The 25,862-nt window shown below is 31.6% G+C and overlaps 1 protein-coding gene across 1 annotated transcript; it reads right to left on the bottom strand.

Annotated features, from left to right (window-relative positions):
- Positions 1–14,563: 14,563 nt before the first annotated feature.
- On the bottom strand, positions 14,564–24,272 carry LOC123906409 (ABC transporter B family member 19). The gene is made up of 10 exons (XM_045956309.1): positions 23,459–24,272; positions 23,295–23,349; positions 22,695–22,870; positions 21,845–22,045; positions 21,014–21,273; positions 20,579–20,895; positions 20,251–20,474; positions 19,328–20,147; positions 18,998–19,239; positions 14,564–16,012 (listed from the first exon to the last, which is right to left on the bottom strand). The coding sequence occupies exons 1-10, from the start codon at positions 23,705–23,707 to the stop codon at positions 14,804–14,806; spliced, it is 3,753 nt and encodes a 1,250-aa protein (XP_045812265.1). The 5' UTR covers positions 23,708–24,272; the 3' UTR covers positions 14,564–14,803.
- Between the last annotated feature and the right edge of the window lie 1,590 nt (positions 24,273–25,862).

Genomic DNA, 25,862 nt, shown 5'->3' with positions numbered 1-25,862 from the left:
ATTGTGAGATTCACATGAATAATAAAAAAAATGTGTTATAGAAAGAGTGTTAATGTGAATGTTCTTAACACATTACCTAACATAGTAAAATTAAATATTAGGTAGGTATGGCAATAGACTGGATGAAGTGGGATTTTCCTTTCCTCCCCACACCCTCGATCTTTGTCGAGGATGAAAATGTATTACACATCTTCATATATATAAAAAATAATATTCTCAACCACACAACTTTGAATTTCAAGAAAAACTTGAAACCGCACTTAGTCAAAGTAGATTTTCTCTATCAAAGTTGGGGTAGTTTCGGTCTAGAAACATTTAAATGTGGCTTTGCATGCCTAGTTATTAGAATTAAATTCATTATTTGTTTAAATATGTTTTTAGTCTATACAAATATATCAATTTTTGTTATAAAAAAACATATACATATATATATATATATATATATATATATATATATATATATATATATATATATATATATATATATATATATATATATATATATATAGGGGTTTTCTAACTTAGACCCTAGTTAGGTCTAAGTTAGCAAAGTGCACCTTTTCAATTGGACCAAAATACCCATTCTTTTTAATTAATTAACCAAAATACCCATGAATAGACGCGGATCCAGTGTCGCACGCGTACTGAAGGACCATGGTTACAGACCGTTGATTTCCATCAGACAGCCAAGATCTGATCTCATCAAGACTGTCTGATCAATCCGACAGCCCAGATCATCCTGATCCATCAGATTCCAGCGCGTGCGCCACACTGGATTACACCCTGGAGAGAGAAAAATTTGCTTTTTAAAAGTAGGACACGTGTCACACAATGGTTGGCTGGACGTGATTTTTGTTCATTTAATACTTTGAACTCAATTATTTCGTTGTAAATTAATTTTTTATTTTTTTATTTTTATACCAAAATTCATAAATTTTTTTTTCTACAAATAGAGACTTGGTTCGTTTAATTTGGACACCGAAAAAAAAATGCAATTTTTCACTACCTTAATCTCATTTTTTGTCTACTAAATACGTTACTTGTGTGTTGTAATTTAACACGCACCACTCAACCAACTCACTGAAACCATTATACCAGGAAAATAGTAGATAATATTCTGGAACTTTTGGTATATTTTATGAAATTTTTGGAGACCTGAAACTATTTTTAGTTAATTAAATGAGGTAAAACGGTAATTAAAAACTAATGTTTGCTTCTGAAACCATTTTACTGGTAGAATGGTTGCACATAGTTGTATTCTGAAACCATTTTACTGGTAGAATGGTTTCAATGAGTAATTTATTAATTGTGTTTGCTTCTGAAACCATTTATCTAGTACAATGGTTTCAGAGAGTTGTAATCTGAAACCATTTTGCTGGTAGAATGGTTTCAGTAAGTTGATTATTAGTTATTTGCTTCTGAAACCATTTAGCTTGTAGAATGGTTGCACATAGTTGTACTCTGAAACTATTTTACTGGTAGAATGGTTTCAGTGAGTAATTTATTAATTGTGTTTGCTTCTGAAACCATTTTGCTGGTAGAATGGTTTCAGTAAGTTGATTCTTAGTTATTTGCTTCTGAAACCATTTAGCTGGTAGAATGGTTTCAGAGATTTGTACTCTGAAACCATTTTCCTGGTAGAATGGTTTCAGTGAGTTGATGTAAGGTAGTGAAAAATGAGATTAAGGTAGTGAAAAATTGGGTTTTTTTTTTCTGTGTCCAAATCAAACGAACCAAGTCTCTATTTGTAGAGAAAAAAAAAATATGAATTTTGGTATAAAAATAAAAAATAAAAAATTAATTTACAACGAAATAATTGAGTTCAAAGTATTAAATGGAAAAAAATCACGCCCAGCCAATCAGACAGCGACACGTGTCCTACTTTTAAAAAGTAGATTCTTCTCTCTCCAGGGTGTAATCCAGTGTGGTGCATGCGCTGGAATCTGATGGATTCGGATGATCTGGGCTGTCTGATTGATCAGACAGTCTTGATGAGATCAGAGCTTGGCTGTCTGATGGAAATCAACGGCCTGTAACCATGGTCCTGCGGTACGCGCGCGACACTGGATCCGCGTCCATTGATGGTAATTTGGTTAATTAATTAAAAAGAATGGGTATTTTGGTCCAATTGAAAAGGTGCACCTTGCTAACTTAGACCCAACTGGGTCTAAGTTAGCAGCCCCCATATATATATATATATATATATATATATATATATATATATATATATATATATATATATATATATATATATATATATATATATATATATATATGTTTGTGTGTGTGTGTCAATTTTTTGTTAGTCCCCGTATGAATGTTTGTTTTTAAATTCTTGGAAATAAAAATAAAAAAAATATTTTGATTCTTGTTGTTTTTTTCAATCTCTTCAAAATTTAGTGGACTAAACAAAAACAAAAAATATTTTAGAGACTAATATTTGAAGGAACAAAAAAACATATCAATAAATCAATCGTCAGTTGGTTCAGTGGTGATTGACGCTGAACTTGGTAGGGAGGACCGCAGTTCGATCCCCCGCAACTGCGATCGGGAGGGGGCTGAAACCACTTGATGTCAGAACTGACCCCGAACCAGATTAAACTGGTGGTGAAAAAAAATAAAAAAATATCAATACCTTTATTATATTATGATATATTATATAAAAATTTGTTCCTAGGAAATATGTGCAGATCGAGAAAATGACATTTCACCTTAAGATTTTTGTTCCTTTAATTTATTTGGTTGCTGAATATGCATATATAGTCCTCACAATATCTTTTCAGAAAACCTTGATTAAAGTTAAGATGGACCACTATATTATCTATCGAGAAACTAAGATGGACCATTATTAGTTAAAAGTTTATTATATATTTTCTACACGTTCCCATTCTAATTGTCGATTATGAATATGCATTTATATTTTCTTTTCTTATTTCTGATGTACATAAGTTTATCAGTTAGACGTGCGTTTAACTTGAAGCTAGACTTTGTAGCTTCTTCTTTTCAGCGGTAGAAACATAAAAAGACATGCGATGACATTCGATAAAAGTGGATCTAAACATGTTATTATTTTCATTAGATTGTGATGATACATGCAAAATGACATAAGTTATTCATAGAGAAGAATTCAGGCAATGTCGTGAAAGTGATTAAAAAACTCTCGAATTGTTGGATATTTTAGTATAGACCCATTTGGAGAAGTTTGTTACATATTGGGTTTTAATGAGTTAAGTTTGGGGGGGAGTCTTGCTATTTTTAGATAATTGTTGTTCGCTCTTTTTAAATTGCTCAGAAAACCTACATTCTACCATAAACGGAGGGAGGGGGTAACAATCACCCTATTTTTCAATACTTCACCCTACAAGTGGATTAGTCTCTCGTATTTTTTTTGGTTGTAGTTGAATCAAGGTTCAAAATATTTAGTTCTTCTTTTATAGTGTAGGACCAATAGAGACTATTAGTTCATATTGAAAATTAAGATCATGTTGGATTTTTCAGCACAACCTCTCAATTGCAGTAAATTTTTACACATTGCATCGTCCTTATGATCCTAATTGTCTAAACTAATTAGATTTCACCTTCTTTACTTATAAACTCTTTTAATTTTAGGCTTAATTAGTCTATTGGTCCCTTAAAGACATTTTAGATTTCACAATGGTCCCTTAAAGAAAAAAATGTCCGGATTAGTCCCTTAAAGACACATTCATTTCTCACATTGGTCCTTTCCGTCAATTTTTTACAAAAAACGTTAGTTTTAGTTGACTGAATTGTGGATGTCATTAAGTGTAAGTAGTCCACCAAAAACCTTATTAATTTTTAAAATTTTAACCATTGGAATTTTTTGTTATATTTGGAGTTAAAATTTAACGGAAAGGACCAATATGACAAACATTTATGTCTTTAAGGGACTAATCCGGACCTTTTTTTCTTTAAGGGACCAATCCGGACCTTTTTTTCTTTAAGGGACCATTGTAAAACCTAAAATGTCTTTAAGGGACCAATAGACTAATTAAGCCTTAATTTTACTATTTTATCTAATGTGCTACTTATATTTTCAATAAGAAAAAATAATTAAACAAATATACACAACAAACACAAGAAGTACATATATACACAATAAACACATAACCTACCTAAAGTCGATAATTAAAGTATAAACAAAAATTATTCCACACATTGAATAAGTTTTTCAAATAAAAAACTTTTTCCTTTTCTCTTTTACCCCACATGTACAATAATGCAAGTAGGTATATGTAATTAAATATGGTGTTCATATGGTCCCATGGAACGTGATCAATGTAGGAATTGCCTTGATATTTGAGTATTATTAGAAATTTTCCAACAAAGATATAAACTTTAGTTAAGATCTCAAGTCAAAAATCGACCAAGGTCAAGAAAGGTACAATACACTAAAGTTGAACATAAGGCACGTCCTAATGAGATGGAAAGAAGAAAAATAATTACATTATATTACTCATATTGATGAGAAGAACAAGAACATTTTCATGTAGAATTCAGAATAGTTTTTAGTTTTTTTTTTTTTTTTTTTGTGTTTAATATGAATTGTAATAGTTTTGATTTTTTATTTTATTTTAGTTATTATGTAAGCCCAATTTGGGCCTAGAAATTTAGACATATGGCCCATTGTATGAATATGGAGAGTTTTTTTTTACTTCTTCTTTTCACGCCCCTAGATGTTCTTGTTCGCTCCCGAAAATTTCTAAAATATCTCCCTCGCTACTTAAGTATCGAACTCAAAGGGATGCAAAATCTGAAGGGAAAAAAAAAACAGTTTGCATCCTAGAATGCAAACTCATTTCACATCCTAGCTAGGATATGAACCTTATAAAATCCAGTATTTTTGTATCTCTCACACTTTCTTCGCCCCTATTTTATAAGTTTCGCATCCTAGTATGCGAACTATTTTTTTTCTTCTCAATTTTGGCTATTTACACACTCGCCTCCTACGTTACAAGGGGGTAAAATTGGAAGACCGGGGACACGTGCTAAAAGAAGAAGTCTTTTTTATATATATAATATTCTTGTAAGTCACTCTCGATTTCTAACTTTGAAATGAATTAGAATATTCATCTAAATGAAAATGGTGAGCAAGTGATGTCTTCTCTTTGAGTTTTTGAATTTTATTTTGTTTGAATTTTATCAATATCTTCATACATTGTGGCAATTCTTCTTGACTTATTAATCATCTTAATTGTGGCGCTTCCCTTCATTATAATATCTGTTTATTTTATTATGTCTTTCATTTACTACGTTGATTTATTGAACATGAAGGAGTAATCAAAATAGAAAATAAGGGAAAAAATTAAGCATACATGTATTAGGCACAAATATAGGCGGAAACCAAAGGGAAGAAATAAACAAACATGGATATATAAAATTGAGAAGATCGGGGAGGAAGGTGTCACAATTAAGATAATAGCCACAATGATGAAAAAGTCATTGATAAAATTCAAACAAATTTATAATTCACTTCAATGTTAAATAAATTGGAGTCTTACAAATTTAAAGGAAAGGAAAAATTATCTTCCCCCCACACACACCCATATCTTTTCTCCCACCCAAATTTCCATTTTTACCCTTGAATAAAAATATCAGAGAGCATTTTTTGGTCTTGAATACAAACTCCGGAACGTAGTTTCCGAATTTTTCCCAAATTTGACCTTGAAAAACTTCGGCAAACGCATTCCGAAATTTTTATTCAAGGGAAAAATTAGAATTTCGAGGGTGAGAAAAGATATGTAAGTGTGGGGTGGGGGGGTTCTAAAGGAAAGAGTCCTCATATTTCAATAATGGGCCATAAGGCCAAGTCTTTAGGCCGCTATTGGGCTTAAATCACTTTAACTAAAATAAAACTAAAACAATTACAATTCAAATTAAACATAAATAAAACTAAATATTGTTCAATGTGTTGAGTAGTTTGTATTTTGTCTTTATTTATCTACTAAGTGAATTACGCATAGATTTTGTTTTTCTTTTCTATTTTTCAGTAAAAAAAAAAGTTTGAGCACATTGTTATTTTGTTCGTTGTCTTGGCACGACATTAATTATATAGTTTTTTTTTATCTTGTTGCGGTATTCGTTTGAGTCAGATTTTTAATTTTGAAACGGCCAATGATATTAATTTTTTAGATTAATATTTTTTTAATCCGTTTTCTGGAGTTTAACCAAAGACCTCTGACACCTATTAGCCTTTATAGCTCAAATCATATTGACATATAAACTTCAATTTATTATATATGGATCAATCATTGATTTCTACCTCAACGTTATCGATCCAAAAAAATAGGTACTCCAATCATTTTAATTTTGTCACATTTGTAGACATCTTGTTGTTTTATGCTTGTATTAAACTATATGTTAGTTTGTTCGCAAATTCATTCACCCTCCCTTGTGTTTCTCAAAAGCCCCTCGAATCTCGGTAGTTTTTTTTTATCCTTTTTCTCCGTAAGTACTATGTCGACCTAGTTTCTGATAGTGTGTTTTGCCTGTTTTGAGCAACATGAGTAAAAAGAGCAAACATCCAATAACATTACTAGTTTGGGCTTGAGAATAAAGTAATTAACTTGATAAAAAAAAAGTAATTAAAATGGTTGTTCTTCACTTCCAGGATTGCTCACACTAGAAAAAACATTATCGAAATATATCTCCCGGTAAGATTTGTACCACTGGAAAATATGTCTCGTTAGATGGGAGAACATAGTGAGATTCTTATCAATTTAGAAGGGGGCGAAGATCAACCGTCATCATATATTATAGGCCTTCAATAATATAAATTGGGCTCTCTGTCCAAAAAACACTCAAAGAAAAAGGCCAAGCCCATAAATTTTGTAGACCATTAGAATATGTGAAGACCTAACTTACCAATATCACCTTTGAAGAACTCAACAAAACCTATTACTCCTTTTTATTTATACTTCTTTTCCAGAAAAAGTATTAAGCAATAAAATAAAGAGAAGAAAAACCTTTTTTTTTTTACCAGGTGTGAAAAAAACTAGAGTGCACTTCATTTTTTTACATATATACTAGTGGAGATCGAATTCTCAATCTCCTTATTATTCTACTCTTAAATCTAGGAACTTTGTTTTTCTATAACCGAGGTTGGAGGATTTCTAGTTTATAAAGTTTTGGGTAAAATAGTGTTTAACTCTCTATAATGTTAGTTAAGTAAAAAAAAAAAAAAAAACTCTCTTTTATAGTATTTTTTTTATTATCCTAATGTTAATATTTCGTTCTTTTAACCCCTCATGTGATATACTAACTTAAGATTTCTCATAAATGATGAGATGACATATTCAATGAAGGGCTCAAAAGACATAATCTTCACATTATAAGGGGGTAACTGAAAGAGATTTTTTTTCTAGTCTAGTAGCTTAATGGTTAGAAATTCAACCTTAAAATGAATAACTGGAGTGTCCGGAATTCAAACTATAGCTCTTACATAATATATGTGATGTCCTTACCAACTGAATTAAACTTATGATATTTATTGGGTTAATAACAACATGTCACAAATCCAACACTTTTAGTTAATGTTGTAGATGTATATAAGAACTATAAACACTCAAAATAATAATAATAATAGAAAATTACAAAACAACACATATCAGGATCTTATTGCTGTGAATTCTTTAAAATCACATCAATAATCTTGATGTGTGGAGCAAATTGAATAAGTAATCAAAACGTGGAAATAGCAATAATAATCACAAGATAAGCGATAAAACCGTAAAGAACATGAGGCGAATGTTTACCCAGTTCAGTCAAAACCGACCTAATCTAGGGGAGAGAGACTCTCCGATCCACTATCAAATGATGTTCTTGATTACCATGAAATCTCACAATAGAGTTACAAGAATTAGACTTCAACCCTAATTCTACCATTTTTCCAAATCTCTTCCAGTGACCAAGAGATTTCAATCAACAAGTGTTTCCCAAGGTGATAGAGTGATTCTCCAACCCTAGAGTCTTCCCAAGATGTTACTCTTTTAACCCTAGTCTGTTTGTTGGCTTTAAAAATCCTAAAAACCTCTTACAAATATCAGAAAACGTGACATATATATAACACTGCGCGTTTTTCCGCCTGGGGCGTAGAAACAGAATGTCAACTCCATTTCTACTGAAATTTTCGCCCGGGGCACTAGAATTTCGCCTAGGGCACCAAAACCACCAAAACAACAGCTTTTGCTATTTTTCCACGTTTTCAAGGCAATTTGCAACAAATCTCCACCTTGCCTTTAAAACGATGGTGATGTCAATTTTCCATCAACCACCGTGTTGTTCCACAAGATTACACCACACCCTCTTCGGCCACCCGAGTCTACCTCCCCGTACTCCCGAAAAATGCTTGCCTCCAATTGCCCTTGGATTTTTAGGACAATCCACAAGTTAAACCATACCCTCTTCAAATCCCGGATTGTAGCTTTCCGTACTCTTGAAGATTTGTTTTCCTCCAATTTATTTGTCTCACACGTCAAAGGTTTTATTGGTGTGGTTTTTGGTCCGAATTCACAACAATTGACGTCCACCGTGGGGCACGAACCCACGACCACAATGCTTCAATTCATTTGTCCCACACATCAAAAGTTTTATTGATGTAGTTTTCGGTCCGAATTCACAACACTTATCTCAATAAGATCAATTTCATAAACGAGAATTGGATGGAAAGAAAGAAAGGGAAAGTAAAAAAGAAATGCAAGTACATAATAATGAAGAATGAGAACAAGAAAAAGTTGTAAACTTTGGTGATAGGGATGAATCAATTAATGTTGGATCATGAAGCAGACACATAAACCTAGAAGTAGGCACATGCATTAACATCAAGTTGTTATTTCCAAATAATAAAAAGACAAATTTTAACAAATCAAAATTAGACAAACGTGTTAACAAAAATTTGATTGATTCAACATTACATGATGAGTAGTATTTCTGCTCTCTTATGTGTGGAATTTTATTAATGCACATATTCTTATCATGTCCACAAATACAACATCAAATATGTTTTTTTTTTTTTATTTACTCAAAAACAATAATATTTATTCATTCAAATTCATAGAGAATACATCAATCGAAATCATTACAACATTAAATATGTTGTTTCTTCAAATAATTATTATGTAGCCATGATGGAGAAATCATTTTTTTTTCAAGAAGCATGATGGAGAAATCATTAATGTACATTTTTTATTACTAATTGAAATTTTTGTGGATTTCACTAAATTTTAATCTTGTACCACAAATTTGGAAGATTTAATAAATCTATTTTTGTTAGCTGAGTGTATTTTCACTTTTTATATGATCCCAGCTTGTGACATGGTTCCATGTTTTTCTCTATGTCCTAAAATATTTTTATTTATTTTTTATATAATATGTCCTCAAATATTGATGGCAAATTCCTACAAAAAATATATATATTTTTACTTTATTAAATGAATAATAAAAATACTCCTACAATTGTATTGATACATAATTAAACCCCTCGTGGACTCTAAAGTCACCACATTCTCAACATGAAAGCTATTTATGAAGCTTCCCAATGATATGGCTGTTACATCACACTACTATGCAATGAACATTAATATGTGTTGACCATTGAACAGATGTGTTTTTAACTGGTAACATATGCAAACACTTTGAAAAATAATTACCCTCTCTTTTGGGGTATGTGGTCATAGGAATCTTTGTAAATAATTTATACTGACATTTCAATTTTTGTATATAAAAGTTTGAGAGGCTAAGTAGCTTGAAGAGTAAAAAACTCTAAAATTTGAAAAGCATTTCTCCTGTGTCACTATTATGAAATTAAGAAAAGAAACAAATACTTTTATTAGTCCTAAGAAATTTAGTTAAATGCGGTTAATTTTTTAGTGTCATTATTGTAAATGAGTCAAATTTATTATATTTTAAATTAAAAAAAAAACTTAAATTATTAAATTTGGTTTATGTCCCATGCTTATAAAAAATAAATGGATATTAAAAAAAAATTAAGATTTCAAAAAGATATTAAAATTTGTAAATTTGTCAAAAAGATATATTAAAAATTTATCCAAAAATAAAATATTAAAATTGTAAATTTGGAGCTCTATCATTGTGAGAGAGATGTGCAAGTTGTCTCACCTCATAAATTTCCCAACATTGTTGTAAGGAATGTACTACATATTGTGTTCATAGATTATTCTTTCTATTTTATTTTTATTTTAAATAAAATGTTAGCTCTATATCCAGCTTTTTTATTGAAATGATATCGGTTTAATCATTGACTCAGTCGTGAGACCGAGTAATACTATGAGTTAATTATTAGAATTGAGAATTGGGTGGAAGATACTTTGATACCATATCAGAATTGAATAATGGGGCTAATTCAACCCTAAAAAATCGACTTGTATGGCGAGGATTATCCTACTATATAAACATATATTTAGGTCATCTTATGACCGATATGAAACTTTTTTAACATTAATAGTTACGTAGAGCAACATCTACCGTATATTATATTAAACTTTATCCACCCTTAAAGTCCTACGATTCTTGATTGGACTTAGGACTGACCCAAGTCCAAAATACCACATCTAACATCTTGATTTATTCTAAACGCTAACATTCACCGCAAATACATACTAACTTTGGCGTTAAAGTGTTTGCAAATTCATCCCCTCTCCATGGAGGTCGTATAAAACACAAAACAAATATTATTATAATTAAGACAAACTAATTAAAATTTAAAAGAATTTCTTCTTTTTTTTTTTAGTATAACAACATGAGTCATACCAAACACAAGTGAACCTTTGCTTCAATTCAATAACCTTTGTTTGTCCACAATAGTGTCAGATTGAGTGAGGTAAGATCAAAAGTGTGTTGAAGAAAATTACCATGCTTGATGTCATAACAAACTGACAAAAAGGGTCCCTTTATAATCTTATCTCTGAAATTGTAAATGAATAAGTCAAATTTAAGGGTCAAGAAGCCAGTGAATCCAATGCAATATATTTACCAGAAAAAAACAGTAATTGTTTGTTGTCAATTTTATTATAATGTTTTATATCTCATCATGCACTGCCATAAGCACACTATAAATTGGAAAAATTCAAAACCTCAATTATATACAATGTATGTGTGGTGTTGCCAGAAGACATGGGGCTAGGTTGATGAACTATTGGATTCTGAAAATGTTCAGAATCAGAACATTATATGGTCAAAAATGTATGTTGTGCAAAAGACTCACACAAAATATAAAAGCTGGTTTAAATTTTCTGTACAAATGTTGAAATGTACCATTTTAGAATCTAATTTCAACATGTTGAGGACCCACTTTTACACAGAAAATTCAGTCATGCTGCACCATTTGATTCACAAGCATTTTTTTTTTATTAACTGTCTGATTCTCGGAGGAATAGAGCTTCAGTAATCCGGAGTTCAGCCGTAAAATAGGTAAAATTTGGTCAAAAATTGTTCTTACTAGAAATCAAATTCAGGTTCTTTTGAACAATTCGTCCTAGAGAGAGCTCGTTAATAAGTATATGTCTTGTATTGTGAGAGAGCTTGAGAAGGTGGGGGTTTATGGCTTCATGAAAATATTTCAATATGGTATTTGTATATCAAAGGGTTAATTAGTATATATGACCATTTGATGAAGATTTAGGCTATGTTTCTCTAAAAAGTAATAGATACATTGGTTGATAGTGTTGATAAGTTGGTTAGTAGTTAAATTAAAGAGTTTAGTAAAATTTGAGAGGTTGGTTAATCGATAAATATAAAATGGCATAAAATTCCATTAAAATAATGAGGATAATAAAAATGAGGGAAAAAAAACATGTAATTTATAAGTTCTAATGCTACTTAACGTAGTTTCTTATAAAATACTATAAACTAGTTAAAAAATATTTTACGTTTATGAGAGAAAATCGTCACTAAACATGTTTATTTGATCGTACGAACTTATTCATTATAAGTTATCCGCAAACCTAAATTAGGGTCCTGACCACCAATTAGATAGAATATATCCTAAAAAAAGTGTTATTTTATTTGTTTAGTGCATTTTAAAGATTGAACAAAGTACGGTGATTGGTTGATAATTTTTTTTTTTTTACATTTACTACCTAAAATTATACTTCCTTTAATCTTTATTATAAAAAAAGATATTTTTAAATTTATAAAATATTTGATGTATCTGATCCATATTGATGTATCTTATAGACCAGATACATCAAACATTTTATAAACTTAAAAAACAAACTTTTTCTTATAATAAATAAATACCAAAAACTCTAGTAATATGTTTATTTTGATGAAAAGAAAATGAAGGTATAAAAGAAAGTACTTTGAAATAGTAAAAGTAAGAAATAGCAAAGTTAACAAGAAAGGGAAGTAGTAGTAGACAACAAAGTTGTACTGCAAAAAAGACAGCCTGTGGACCATTTAACCACTTTCACAACAACATAGTGAGAGTACACAACACAACTTAGATAGATTCTTTCTTCACTCTCCATAATCTATCACAGTATATATCACTAGATTCACTTCTGCTCTTTTTTTCTGAAATTACATCTTGACCTTAGACTCTTCACTTTATGTGATATCATAATAATTACCTTCCTTTCTAATTCTAACCTTAACCAATGCAATTTCTTCATTCCACTCCCTAAGATATATATACACATCACAAAATTCTTTTTATTCACTAATTTGGTAAAATGTCATTTTCATGCTTAAAAGTGTTGGATATAGTGTGTGAATCAAGTATTTGTACAAATAATTTTAGAGACTAATTCTTCGAGCTGAATATGATTTTATAGATGGAAAATTTGCCTTGAATAAATCTAGACATGTTAGCATTTTTCTTAAATTTATTGGGTTTAATTTTATTTATTGAAGGCTTACAAAAATTAGACATGTTAGATATATTTTTTAGGGATGTTGAATATATTTTTTATTCTAATAAAAATTGATAACAATTAACAAATTAATATTTGGCTAGGAAAATTTTCCTCAAAAAAATTATTTATTTAGTCTCTTAAAAAGATAATTTTTTGTGCTTTTAGTTTCAAATGAGAGATTGAGGAAAATTAAAATCAATATTTTAATTAAATGTTGAACTAAAAACAACAAATATATTTTTTATAGGAACCACAAACAAATTATGTCAATTTTATAGCAATGAAGTACACATTTTTCATCTTATTACACAATTTATATCTCAAATAATTGGAGAACTTTTGTCTTTTTGTATAAAAAGGCTTAGCCCTAGGCTTGTAGTGGCTTAACAAGATCATCTTGAATTGAAATATATCTTGCAAAAATACATGCAAGGCATACATAATTGAGGCTCAATGATGTGATACATCAATCTTGCCAACAGGAAAATGTCTTTGAAAAAAAATTGTTTCCACACCCAAAATTATGACCACTATTTTCCTAGCTCACCTATCATTTTCTCATTTCCTCTTGCTTATAGCTATGCCTTTGTCTTTACCTTACACTTACTCTCAATCACAATTTTCTCTTATATTGTTACACTGACATTGTATTGGAACTTCAAATTTTTTTAGGACCTTCAAAAGGGACCAACCACTCTTTTAACTTTTCTTTGATGATTACTTTTCTTGTAGTGCAAGTACACATATGTATGGTGGTATCCTTTTCAGTGAAGGTTACTTGTGTAGTTAAAAAATTATTTTAATCGAGTTGATTTTATAAAATTCATTTTAATTAAATAGTATATGTATAGATACTTCCATATAAAAGCGAGTTAAAATATAAATCTGAGTGTAAAAATCACGTCTTGAAGTTTGGTTTTACGGTAACAAAAATGATTTTAAGAAGCAATAAATCCTAACTGTTGGTCAACCCACCATGCAACCGCGGAAACAAGCATATGCTTAGCTTTTGTGTAGAATTGATTTTGGGACTAGAATCAATTAAAGTGGGGATCCAAACATAGCAAATTTGTGGTAAAATCTTAGCTAAGATTTTTAGGAAGTCCAAACTTAGAACCAAACATAGGCTATAAATCTTAGCTAAAAACATTCTCAAATTACCAAAATGAATAAGTCTTTATAATCACTTTTGGCTTTCTTGAAAGTGAATCCAAACATGCCCTACAGCATATGGATCATACCCCCTTCCCAAATCCTTGAGATATAAAGGAGCATTCATTTTTAGCTAATTGTAGTGATAAAGTTTCCTTCATGTTGAATGAATGGCCAAAGAAGGAAATCCTTTTAGACAACATCAAGTTGGTCATTTAAAGATTTAAAAGCATATATTAAAAAAATATTTCATCCATCCCTTATTACCAATAATAATTCATACCACATGCCTCAACTTATTTAATCTCCATTTTGTTAAAAAAAAGATAAACATTGCTACTAGTCCTTGTTAGGGACCCTCTCAAAGAAAAAAGTTGTGTTTATCTTCAACTAAAAAAAAGATCATGTGACAAACACACATGCATGGAGAAAAAGGCAAAAGGCAACACAACATGCAATTGTTGGAACTGAATTTATATTAATAGTAAAGTACAAGAAAAGCTAAAACAAAAACAGATAGATAACATGCTTATGCACCTTTGAAAATATGATTAATAATTAATAATATATAATACTTGATACTCTATTGAAAAATAGAGTACTTTTGTCCTTAAGGTACAAACCTCATATAGAACACATATCTACATCTAAATTAAGGAAAAATCAAAGCATGAGGTTAATGGGACCAAACATAATTATCAACTCACAAAGTCATTATCATCATAATCATATTTTATCAAATAAAATCTGTTTTTTATGTCTCAAATGTGATGATGTTGTAGCTGCAAGAGTCTAGAATAAGCTCCTTCTGGCCTACTAATGAGTTCAGAATGACTTCCTTGCTCGACAATGCGACCATCTTGCACGACACCAATGCAATCGACCCCTCTAATGGTAGACAAACGATGAGCCACGAGTACGGTGGTTCTACCCCTCATTAATCTCTCTAAGGCTTCTTGTAGTACACATTCGGATTCGGCGTCGAGCGCACTTGTTGCCTCGTCAAGTAAAAGTATTGTAGGGTCCTTAAGAACAGCTCTTGCAATAGCAATCCTTTGCTTTTGACCGCCGGAGAGTTGCACGCCTCTTTCACCGACTGGCGTCTTGTAACCTTCGGGTAAACCACTCACAAATCCATGCACATTGGCCTTACGGGCAGCGTCGATCACTTCAGCTTCGGTTGCGCCTTCTTTGCCATATGCAATGTTGTCAAAAATGCTAGATGCAAATAACGCCGGTTCTTGTTGCACTAAACCAATCTTAAGCCTTAAAGACTTTAAATTCAACCTCCTAATGTCCTTTCCGTCGATCATTACTTTACCAACAATTGGATCGTAGAAACGTTCTATCAATGCAATAACAGAACTCTTCCCTGAACCACTTGCCCCGACAAGAGCTTGACTCTGACCTGCGCGAATTCTAAGGCTGAAATCTTTGAACACCATCACATCGGGCCTAGAAGGGTATGCGAAATCAACATGTCTAAGTTCAATCTCACCACGAACGGATTCAACCAGTTCTGCATCAGGATCATCAGGGTCAATTCTAGTTGATCGGTCAAGGATTGAGAAAACCGAACCAACAGCTTCACCACCACGGATTATCTCGGGAGCAAGACTAACAGTTTCTGCCACAGAATTCGCGGTGATCACCAAGACAACAAATACCTTGATGACTTTTGAGAATGTGGAAAGGCCTTTGCTTACTAAATGTGCACCGTACCATAGAATAAGAGCTTCAGATGCATAAAGGGCTAACTGAGATAAGCCGAATAAGAGTCCTGATGTCAAACTTCGGCGCAGACTTTGGCTCTGTGGGACACGTAGCTCGTGACAAAAGGTGGATAGCATCTTGTTTTGTGCATTGAATGCTGCAACAGTTCTGATGTTGCTTACTCCCTCTCCTGCAATCATGCTTGTCTTTGCATGAGCCTTCGCTGTGTCGCCGGCGAACCCTTTGAGAGATAGTTGCTGTAAAATCCAAAGACAAATACATAGCAAAACTCATTGTTAGCACTTAATCAACAGGATAACATTCTGCTCAAATCCTTTAAGGAAATAATAACTACTAAAATCCATGCAAGATAAGAGTCACATCACATCCTTAGGTGGTAAATAATAACTACTAAAAATAACGGTAACTTTAATAATTGAAGCCATTCATATGATAAGATATAAGACAAAGGAATTTTTGGTAATTTCATTTATTGCTCAATTCATTTTTTTGGTATAAGGTTTCAAAGAGGGTGCATGAAAATTGAGCAAAATCAAAGAAAAAGAATTAAAAGGACTAAAAGGTGGGTCCTATAGAAGGGACAGATTGTTGAGATAATAAGGACACCACCAACTGTATTAAAGGCTTTGACATGATATATTAATTGGAAGGTACATCCCTTACCAATCAATCTTTTTTTTTTTATTGTTCTGTGCCTAAAGCATGCGCAAATTGTAGGATATTAAGTGATTGAAACCTTAGTTTGTAAATGATTCATGTGAATGAAATTTATGTAATTCCATTTTTATTTTTTTGTCAAGTAATCTGGCAACCAGAATTTCATCTCTAGAATTTCATCCCCTAAGGGGAGTATACAGAGAATCATGAGTTTGAACTAGAGACCTGCGTATTGTAATGTTTCAACCAACTAAATTATGTTCACGGGAATTCAATGTTATAGAAAAACATTGTAATGTAACATTTTTACATTTTTCTAGGAATTTGTAAAACGTAATTAATAATTAATTTGGTCAAAAAAGATAACTTAAATAATACTATCATACTTATATTAATTTAAATAAAATATTTATTTTTTGTATCAAAAATACACTACAAGAAAAATTATGAGGATCTCCAAATCCAAAATCATGCAAGAGAAGAAAAGTCCCACATGATCTCACGTGCATAGTCCAAATCTCCAATGGTTAAAAAACTTGCAAATAAACACAAAATACCTTATAAAAAAACAAAACAAACAAAATATTTTCTAAATGAATATGTGTGTAAAATAGAGGTCACATGTCTAGACAAATTAACTAGACCTGAAAAAGAATGAATAGATCACGGGTAGGAGGCAACAAAAATAGGGTTCAAATTCCTAGACAAATTAAAAAGTTTAGGATTTTATGAAAATATATTAATTAAATATGTTATAATAAAAAATTACTAATGAAGTTTCCTCTATACATACTATGAATTGCAAGAACCAAATACCCAAAAAATACTCTTAACAAATGTGGGCCTAACAATAGTTTTATTTCTCTTTTTCATGAATACCAATGTAGGCTTTTTCTCCTTTTAAAATTAAATATTTTTTTTGTCCCACAATAAGTGATATTACTTGCATCACTTCCAAGTCAATATTTCCACTTTTCAAAATTATTATTCTCTTTAACTTTTATTTATACACTTTTTTTGTTTCCTACAAGTCCTCTTCACAAAAATAATCCTATCCGAGTGTGTCTGACACTAAATATGGATATCTCTTTCAATCAAGATTCGAACATTGGTTTGCTATGCTAGGAAAGTTTAGGCATTGTTAAATCCAACACCCATTGGTATTTAAAAACTTTTATTAATATGTTATGAAATTATCAAATAGGTCACTCATCGTAGAAATGATAAGTAATATAAGGAATTGGATTAAATGCACTCACAATGAGTGCAATCAGGGTGCAGTCAGTATTTTAAAATCGTCCAAATTTAGGTCTTTAGATAGCTTTTTATTCTAATTAAGGCCCCGTTTGGAATAGCTTATTTTTGAGCTTATGCAAATAGCTTATGCAATATAAATTAGATTTTATACTATTTTATAAGTTCACACTAGTGAAAATTGTATTTTTATAAGCTATTTTATCATAAACTACCTTGACAAACTTATAATAATACATAAAAATTACATAAACTATTTGCATAAGCTCAAAAATAAACTAATCCAAACGGAGCATAAATATAAAATTATTTCATCTTATCTCAATTGGACGGTCTCAAATTGCTAAATTGCACGACTGCATGCAATCTGTGACTGCACTCAATCCGGATCCGTAATCCGTAATATACACATGCTCATACATGTATATGAGTGAATATCCTAATGACAGTTGGCAAAGATTGTGAGAACCAATAGTACTATAGTACTATTATATAATATATAATATAATATAATATATATGTAATGTTGAAAGTGTAGGAAGACTAGTCTACTAGTATCAAAGGTGATGGTCAGGTATGGAATCTAATACGTAATACCCCATATGAATAATAAATAAATTTTTCAGTGCAATTAATGAGCTTTAAATATTCCAAAATAATGAGTTATATCACTGCACTTAATGAACAGAACTGGAAGGAAGCACGTGCATCCTTCAACTAGGGTAGGGTCTTAGTTGTTTTAGCTTTTGTCGTTTAATGACAGTTTTTTTGTGAAGTTAGATTCTTACACTGTAAAAGGGAAAGTGTTCCTATATATTGTAAGGTAAGGGATCAAATACAAGTAATAAAGTAAGAATCTCTAATGTTAAAATTTAGAATTACCCTTGCTTCAAAAAAAATTAGAGTTACCCTAGTGTGGTCCTACACTACTATTAGGGTCAAACACATGCAAATTATAATTATAATAGAATAAAAAATCAATTTTGGGAATTTGAATTCTTTACATTCATGTACTATCATCTAGTCATTGATTTGGACTGTTAGATTAAGATCGAGCGGCTCACGCTTTAACTTTAATTTACCAAAGTTAGACTGTTAATGATTAGATATAACAAGTCATGTTGCATAATAGATCAAGATTCCTTGCATTTGGGTTTCTTCGAATTCATGCGGTCAGCACATTAGTGATCGTTACTTAAGATCAGTTGGTTCAAATTCCACGATCGCATCAAATGCATGATTTCTAGACTAAGGGAGGTTAAACAAATTTTTATGCAAATGATATTATTCTATATTGGAGTGAGATTTACCTGAGCAAAATTTGCTAGAACAAGAAGAGGGAAAGTTCCAAGGATGAGTAAAGAAACCCTCCATTCAACAATGAAAGCAACAATGAAAGAAGTGAGAAGAGATGTCATGTTCTGCAAAATTACTGATATCCTCTCAGCAATGGCTGACTTCACATCAGCTGCATCCGTAGCGAGACGAGCTGTAACAAGACTTGAGTTGTGCTCTTCCTCATCGAACCATCCAACTTCATTCCTCAAAATAGCTATAAAAAATAACAAAAATTCTTAGTTTATATGATTTTCAAAAATGTAAGGTAAAATTAGAGAATTAGTGGAGAAAATAAGACATACCTGCAAGCATCATTCTTCTAACTCTTGTGGTGAGATTTTCTCCCATGATACTAAAAAAGTAATGTTGAATCAAGTAAGCACCAACAGCATAAATACCGGCACCGATGTATATGAAGACATATTCCTTAGTTTTCTTCTCCATGGATGCATAGTTTCTATAGTAAAAAACCTCGATCATATTGCTCATAACAATAGCAAAAGTTGGACCAATGAATCCAGAAAGAATAGATCCAACAGCTCCCATTATCGAGTAAGGCCACTCGGGCGCATTCATTTTGAGTAATCGGAAGAAATATCCATCCGGAGCAGGATTTTTCTTATCGGTTTCGGCATTCGAGATCATCTCAATGCGACCATCGGCTCCAGTGCTGTATTGGTAGCTCAAGTTCCTCAAGCTTCCTGACCTTAAGCTTAAAGACTTTGTTGAAAGCGAATGACTCAACCGCGACGAACGATTCCTACGAGTTGAAGGGTTCGAGAAGTCTCTATTTCCAACCATTTCTTGGAATCGAATTAGAGAAGCGTAAGTACCTCCCTTAGCGAAAAGTTCTTCATGTGTTCCGGTCTCGACAACTACTCCTTGTTGAATAACTGCAATAGAGTCGACATTTCTAATTGTTGATAAACGATGAGCAACGACCACGGTAGTTCTACCAATCATGAGACGGTCTAGTGCTTCTTGAACGATGCTTTCGGATCCTGCATCGAGAGCACTAGTCGCTTCGTCTAAGAGAAGGATTTTTGGATTTTTCAACATAGCTCTCGCAATTGCAATCCTTTGTTTTTGTCCCCCGGATAATTGAACTCCTCGCTCTCCAACCTGATAGAAAACCAGATAACATTGATTTAGTATTTAATGATCAATTTTACGCCGAAAAAGGAAAATTGGTAAAAAAATTGTTATGCTTGGAAAAATTTAATACCTGAGTGTTGTAGCCATTCGGAAGCAATGTAATAAAGCTATGAGCATTTGCAGCAGAAGTTGCGGCTTCAATTTCATCATTTGTTGCATCAGGTTTTCCATACAGTATGTTCTCACGAATTGTAGTTGCAAATAGCGCAGGCTCTTGATTCACCAAACCAATTTGATCGCGTAACCATTTTAGTTGTAGTGTCTTAATGTCCACATTATCGAGCAGAACCTGACCTGTTTAGCCATTTCGAAAGATCAGCATAGTTGTTCATTGTTCATCGAAAATAATTTTTTTTGAAATATCCAAAAGAACAAAGTTTGATTTTAGTTGTATATACCGTCATTAGGATCATAGAACCTTTCGATCAAGGAAACAACGGTACTCTTTCCAGAACCACTACCACCAACAACCGCAACGGTTTTACCGGCAGGGAAAAAGATTGAGAAATTCCGAAAAATCATCACATCCGGCCTTGAGGGATAGCTGAAACTAACATCTTTAAATTCAATGTTGCCATTAACCTCGGCTAAGCACTTTCCGTCTAACAGATCTTCGACTATGGTTGGTTTCTGCTTGATGATTTCCATCAATTTGTATCCGGCTGCTTTGCCTTTGCTAAACGCACCTAAGTTCGAAAACGACTGACCCAAACTCCTGTTGAAGCAAATAAAAAACATGTCACAAACAAATATTTCTACTATATCGAAAATTATTGATATTCTATATTTGAAATAATAAACTAAAAAAAAATAAAATCAAATTGATCACTCACATTCCACCGACAATGGCAGAGAAAATAGCTGTGAATGCCTTGCCTCCATCGGTTTGTCCATTCCTGATAAAAACTCCGGCATACCAAAAAACTAGCGCCCACGACATGCAAGCTATACCATACGTGCATCCTAGGCCTAAACCTTTAGCCATTCCTGCCTTGTATCCAAGCTTCAATGTGTTTTGTATTGCATCAGAATAAGAATTCAGCGCCTTACTCTCACCGACATAAGAGTAAACAGTTCGAACTTGAGCAATTGCCTGAACACATAGCAAATAACAATGAAAATTGATTTGTTAGTCCCCTGTATTAATAGATTACTAGTTCTTATCGCGTCATTTTTCAAACCAACGTATATGGAAATCAATGCAAAAGAATAAGATCTTACATCGATTTTCATGCAAGAGAAAAGTTAAATGATTAGAATTTTTGATCAAAAACACATTAATTTTCAAGTAAACACTACTTTATTTTAAATTAATTAATCGTAAACAAAGGCTATAGTTGGCATTAAAGCAACACAAAACCATCATCATTATGCTTTTTGATTATTTGCTTTACTCAAAAAGGAAAAAAGATATGAACTTTTATGAGTGTTGCACATTAAAACACATCATTTAAAGTTAAAACATTCTTTGAACTTAAACCATGGCACAAATTCATAACAATCGGCATGCGCTAATAGTATTCAAAAGTTAAAAAGGAATAAAAAGCTTTTCACTAAACATTTTTCAAAAAATGTACATTTATTTGTGTTACTTTTCATATAAAGAAACGAGTTATTTCATTCACATGATGTTTTTTAAGTTTCAAGGATGAATCAATCTTAACCTGTTCAGCAATTATGCCAGCATTTGCATATGATTCGCGACTCTTCGATGTAAGTCCGGTGAGTGTATAAGCATATAATCCGCCAGCAAAAGCAATTCCAGGAATCACTGCAACACTAAGAAGTGCTAATCTCCATGCTGACACAAAACCAACCACAAGTCCAGCCAGAAAAGTTGATAGATAATGTATGAAATTCCCAACCTATAAACACACAAAATAATAGTCCAACCAACCAAAATTAGTCAGTGTAACACTTCAGATTAAAGGTGTCTCTGGTGTCCGGCACGTGTTGACATGTCAGTGTCGTATCTGGTATCTATGTATGTGCTAGTCTACGTAACAAAATAAAAGGTGAGTCTGGTGCCCAACACACGTGTCGTCGTGTTGTGTTGTATCCGATGATTGTGTCTGTGCTTCGTAGATATTAGTACTATACTACACAACTCTATAAGGAAGAAAGAAAAAAAAACTAATAATGTAAGCAACCTCCACAGGCACATGTTAAGCACAGACTAGCTAACATGCACCACTTTGAGCTATGATCATAAAAGGGACCCACTTTAATGTATACCATCAACTACCACCAAAGGCAAATAGTTTCTATATGTTAGTTTTTTTATTTTTCATACCAAGAAGTTGAAATTTTAAAAAAATTATTAAATATATTTTCATTGTCTATAAAAATTCAATTCCTAAAAAAATAATATATTCAATTTTAGTCTCTATTTTTATCAACTTCTTTTCAAAAAATATATATATTTTAGTCAATGCATTTAGTCCCTATAAAGGGAAAATAATAACTAAAAATGACCAAAATTAATGTAAGTCCTAAAAGATTAAAATTAAGCACCTTCTCACTAATAGCATCTTGGACTAATAGTGTATCAGTTGAGACACTGAAAACTATATCTCCTGTTCTAGCATCTGTATCAAAGAAACCAACATCTTGTTTAAGTACTGCTTCCAAATACTTCTTCCTCAAGGTGCTAACTTGTCTCTCTCCAGTATACATCCAACATGCAATCTCTGGTAAATTAGTAAAAAAAAAATTTAAAAATTAAAATTTTGTTGAATAGTACTATATAGTAGTTTAATTATTAATTTTTGTAACAAAAAATGTGTACCATACATAAAAATTAATGTAAATACATGATGATAGAGATGAGAAGAATATAATTTGTTTAGATAATGTTAGGCATATTGACAAGTGAAAGGAAGAAAATGACACAAGTGTGTTTGTTTGTTTATTTGATGTGAAGTGGCTAGAAAACACACACACATATACACATACACATAACAAAGACACATATACAATGACTAAAATGTTATGGTCCAACATGTATGTCTTTTAATCAATTTTCTTCACATGTTAGGACCAAATCAATAAAATTAAAATTAAAAAAAAATATATAAAAAATTGAAAATTGGAATGAAAAAAAAAAAAACATACCTGCATAAGATGACATACAAACAACAAGGCCAAGGTACACAAAGTAAAGTGCATACTGCAATGATGATCATAAGAAGAACAAAATTAGATGACATAGATCTGAAATGAAATTGTTTATAAAGAATTTTGAATAAAAATTATAAAATTAAATTTAGTTATAGTACCTTGGAAACTTCATCAGTCATTTTCTTCAAATCCATTTGGTTTTTACCAAAACCATTAACCATTTGACCAAAAAGAAGAAAAAAAACAGGCATAGAAGAACCATGAATAATGGCACCAATACTACCAGAGATCATAAGAAAATAATCATATTTATCAGCAAATGAGAAAAGCTGATAAAAGGGTAAACTTTGTTCTTTCTTCTTCTCTGCTTCAGGCAATGAAGCTTTAACATCAGAAGCTTCAGCCATTAGAACAAAATGAACTAACCCAACAATGAAAAACACAGTCTTTTGATGAAATAGTAATGAAAAATTGAATTTTGATTAAAAGGGTTGGTGAAAAATTGGATTTTTATAGTGTTTAGTTGTTCTATGCAATGAAAAAAGAGATCTTGGATTAAATGTAATGTGAGTTTTTTCTGAACATTTTAAAGAGATCTGATGCAACCCTTTTAGTGTCTTTATGTAATGAAGGAAGTGTCAATGTCGGTTTTTGATTTTAACAACATTTGAAGAAATCAAAAACCAAAAAAAAAAAAAAAAAAAAAAAAAAAAAAAAACTTATTTTGCTGGAAAAGTTTAGGTGTTGTGTGTTGTTGGAGTAGAGAGTGTGAGAGTGAGTTGTTGGACAGTGGTCAAAGGTGGAGAGAAGAGAACATGGATTTGAGAATTGAGAAGAGAGAGAGGAGGGTGTGTGTGGATTTATAGTGTGAATGTGAACTCTTCTTTAAAATGTGGTTGTAATTTACAAGAGCATGTGATTCAATCAACCTAAGGTTGATAAAGCCATAAGGGAAACATTAAACACTGTCATGGGACTTTGTGCCATATTAAAATATCTAAATAATAAACAACCAAAAAAGATAATTTTCTTTTTTTATTAGTTTCTAGAAAATGAAACTTAGATAATCAGAATTTAACTGCGAAATAAGTAAAGTCTGATTAAAAATTACTCTTTTTAAGAATTATACTCGAGTTCTCTCGAACAATAGAAAATATTCCCCCTATCCCAAAATATAAGCAAAAAAGAGTCAAACAAACTTGATGTATTTGGTTAAAAATTTGGACCAAATACATACACCTTGATTCACCAATTCTTGCTTATATTTTGGGACGAATGAAGTACTTATTAATCACTTGAACTCAATATTTTTGATAAATTCAATTTTTTTATCTAAAATTATAAGAGAAAAAAAATTAAGTTAAGGTAGTGGATATCATTACTTACTCAATCTATCCTGGTGATCGAAGGCCTATTACGATCAACGCTTATTATAGGTTGCTTTGATTGCTGTGTACATCCCACCCTCATCTTCATTTTCCTTCCCAGGTATTACGCAAAGGTTACGAAGTCACTTAGCTCACTAGAGAATATGGAGATGGCTCCTTCCACCTGGTCCTAGACATCAATACTCATGGGTTTCACCCTTTTTACTCCTGGGACTCTATGGATTGAACCTCTTCTCCCGTCGATGGAATGAGTGAGTGTAGTGGTGTGAGCATCACTCTGATTATTTTTATTTTTTAAAAATTATTTTTACATATTTTTATAAAAAGTTAAATGCAAATTGTTTTTACATTTTTGTTTTCTTTCCACTTTTCTCAATAACCAATCAGCGATGGAAATCGTTGTTACATCTTCTTAAGAAATTTATTTTAAGGTGGAAAAAAACTCTAAATTATCATATTTTAGTTTTCTTAATAAGTGTAAAAAAAATTCATATAATTCGAATATTAGGAAAAGTTGTTAGATATTTGTTCTGTCTTTTATTATAGTAACCGCTGCTAAGAATTACAATATTAAAAAAAATGTTGGAGTAACAAATTTTTTTCTTTTATTATAGTAACCGCTGCTAAGAATCTGCTGCTAGGAAAGCAAATTTTGGATTATTCTTTTTTGTAAGGAAAGCAAATTATTCTTGTTAAACATTGCATATTTATAGGTAATTAGGTATCATAATTTCTGTTGAGAATTGCCTTTGAATTGGACTGTGAAACAGGAAAAACGCAGGTCGCTGATATATATATATATATATATATATATATATATATATATATATATATATATATATATATATATAGGATTTGCTAATGCACACCCACCATTTTTTATGAAGGTGTGCATTAGCAACGTACACCTTAAGGTGTATTTAACTACTTTTTAGTTATCATTTGCTAACACACACCTTCTAAAAATTAAGTAGGTGTATTATAGCAAATGCCTATAGGAGTTGCTAACGTACACCCACTTATTTTTTAGAAGGTGTGCATTAGCAACATGCACCTCAGGGTGTATTTAACTACTTTTTAGTTATAACTTGCTAACACACACCTTCTTAACTTGCTAACTCAGGCTGTCCTTTTTTGCTCAGCTGCCGGGAAGAGAGAGAAATTGGGTTTTGCA

The sequence above is a fragment of the Trifolium pratense genome, linkage group LG2 (genome assembly GCF_020283565.1).
Source record: "Trifolium pratense cultivar HEN17-A07 linkage group LG2, ARS_RC_1.1, whole genome shotgun sequence".
Taxonomy (NCBI): Eukaryota; Viridiplantae; Streptophyta; class Magnoliopsida; order Fabales; family Fabaceae; genus Trifolium; species Trifolium pratense.
This window is presented reverse-complemented; position numbering and strand designations above follow the sequence as displayed.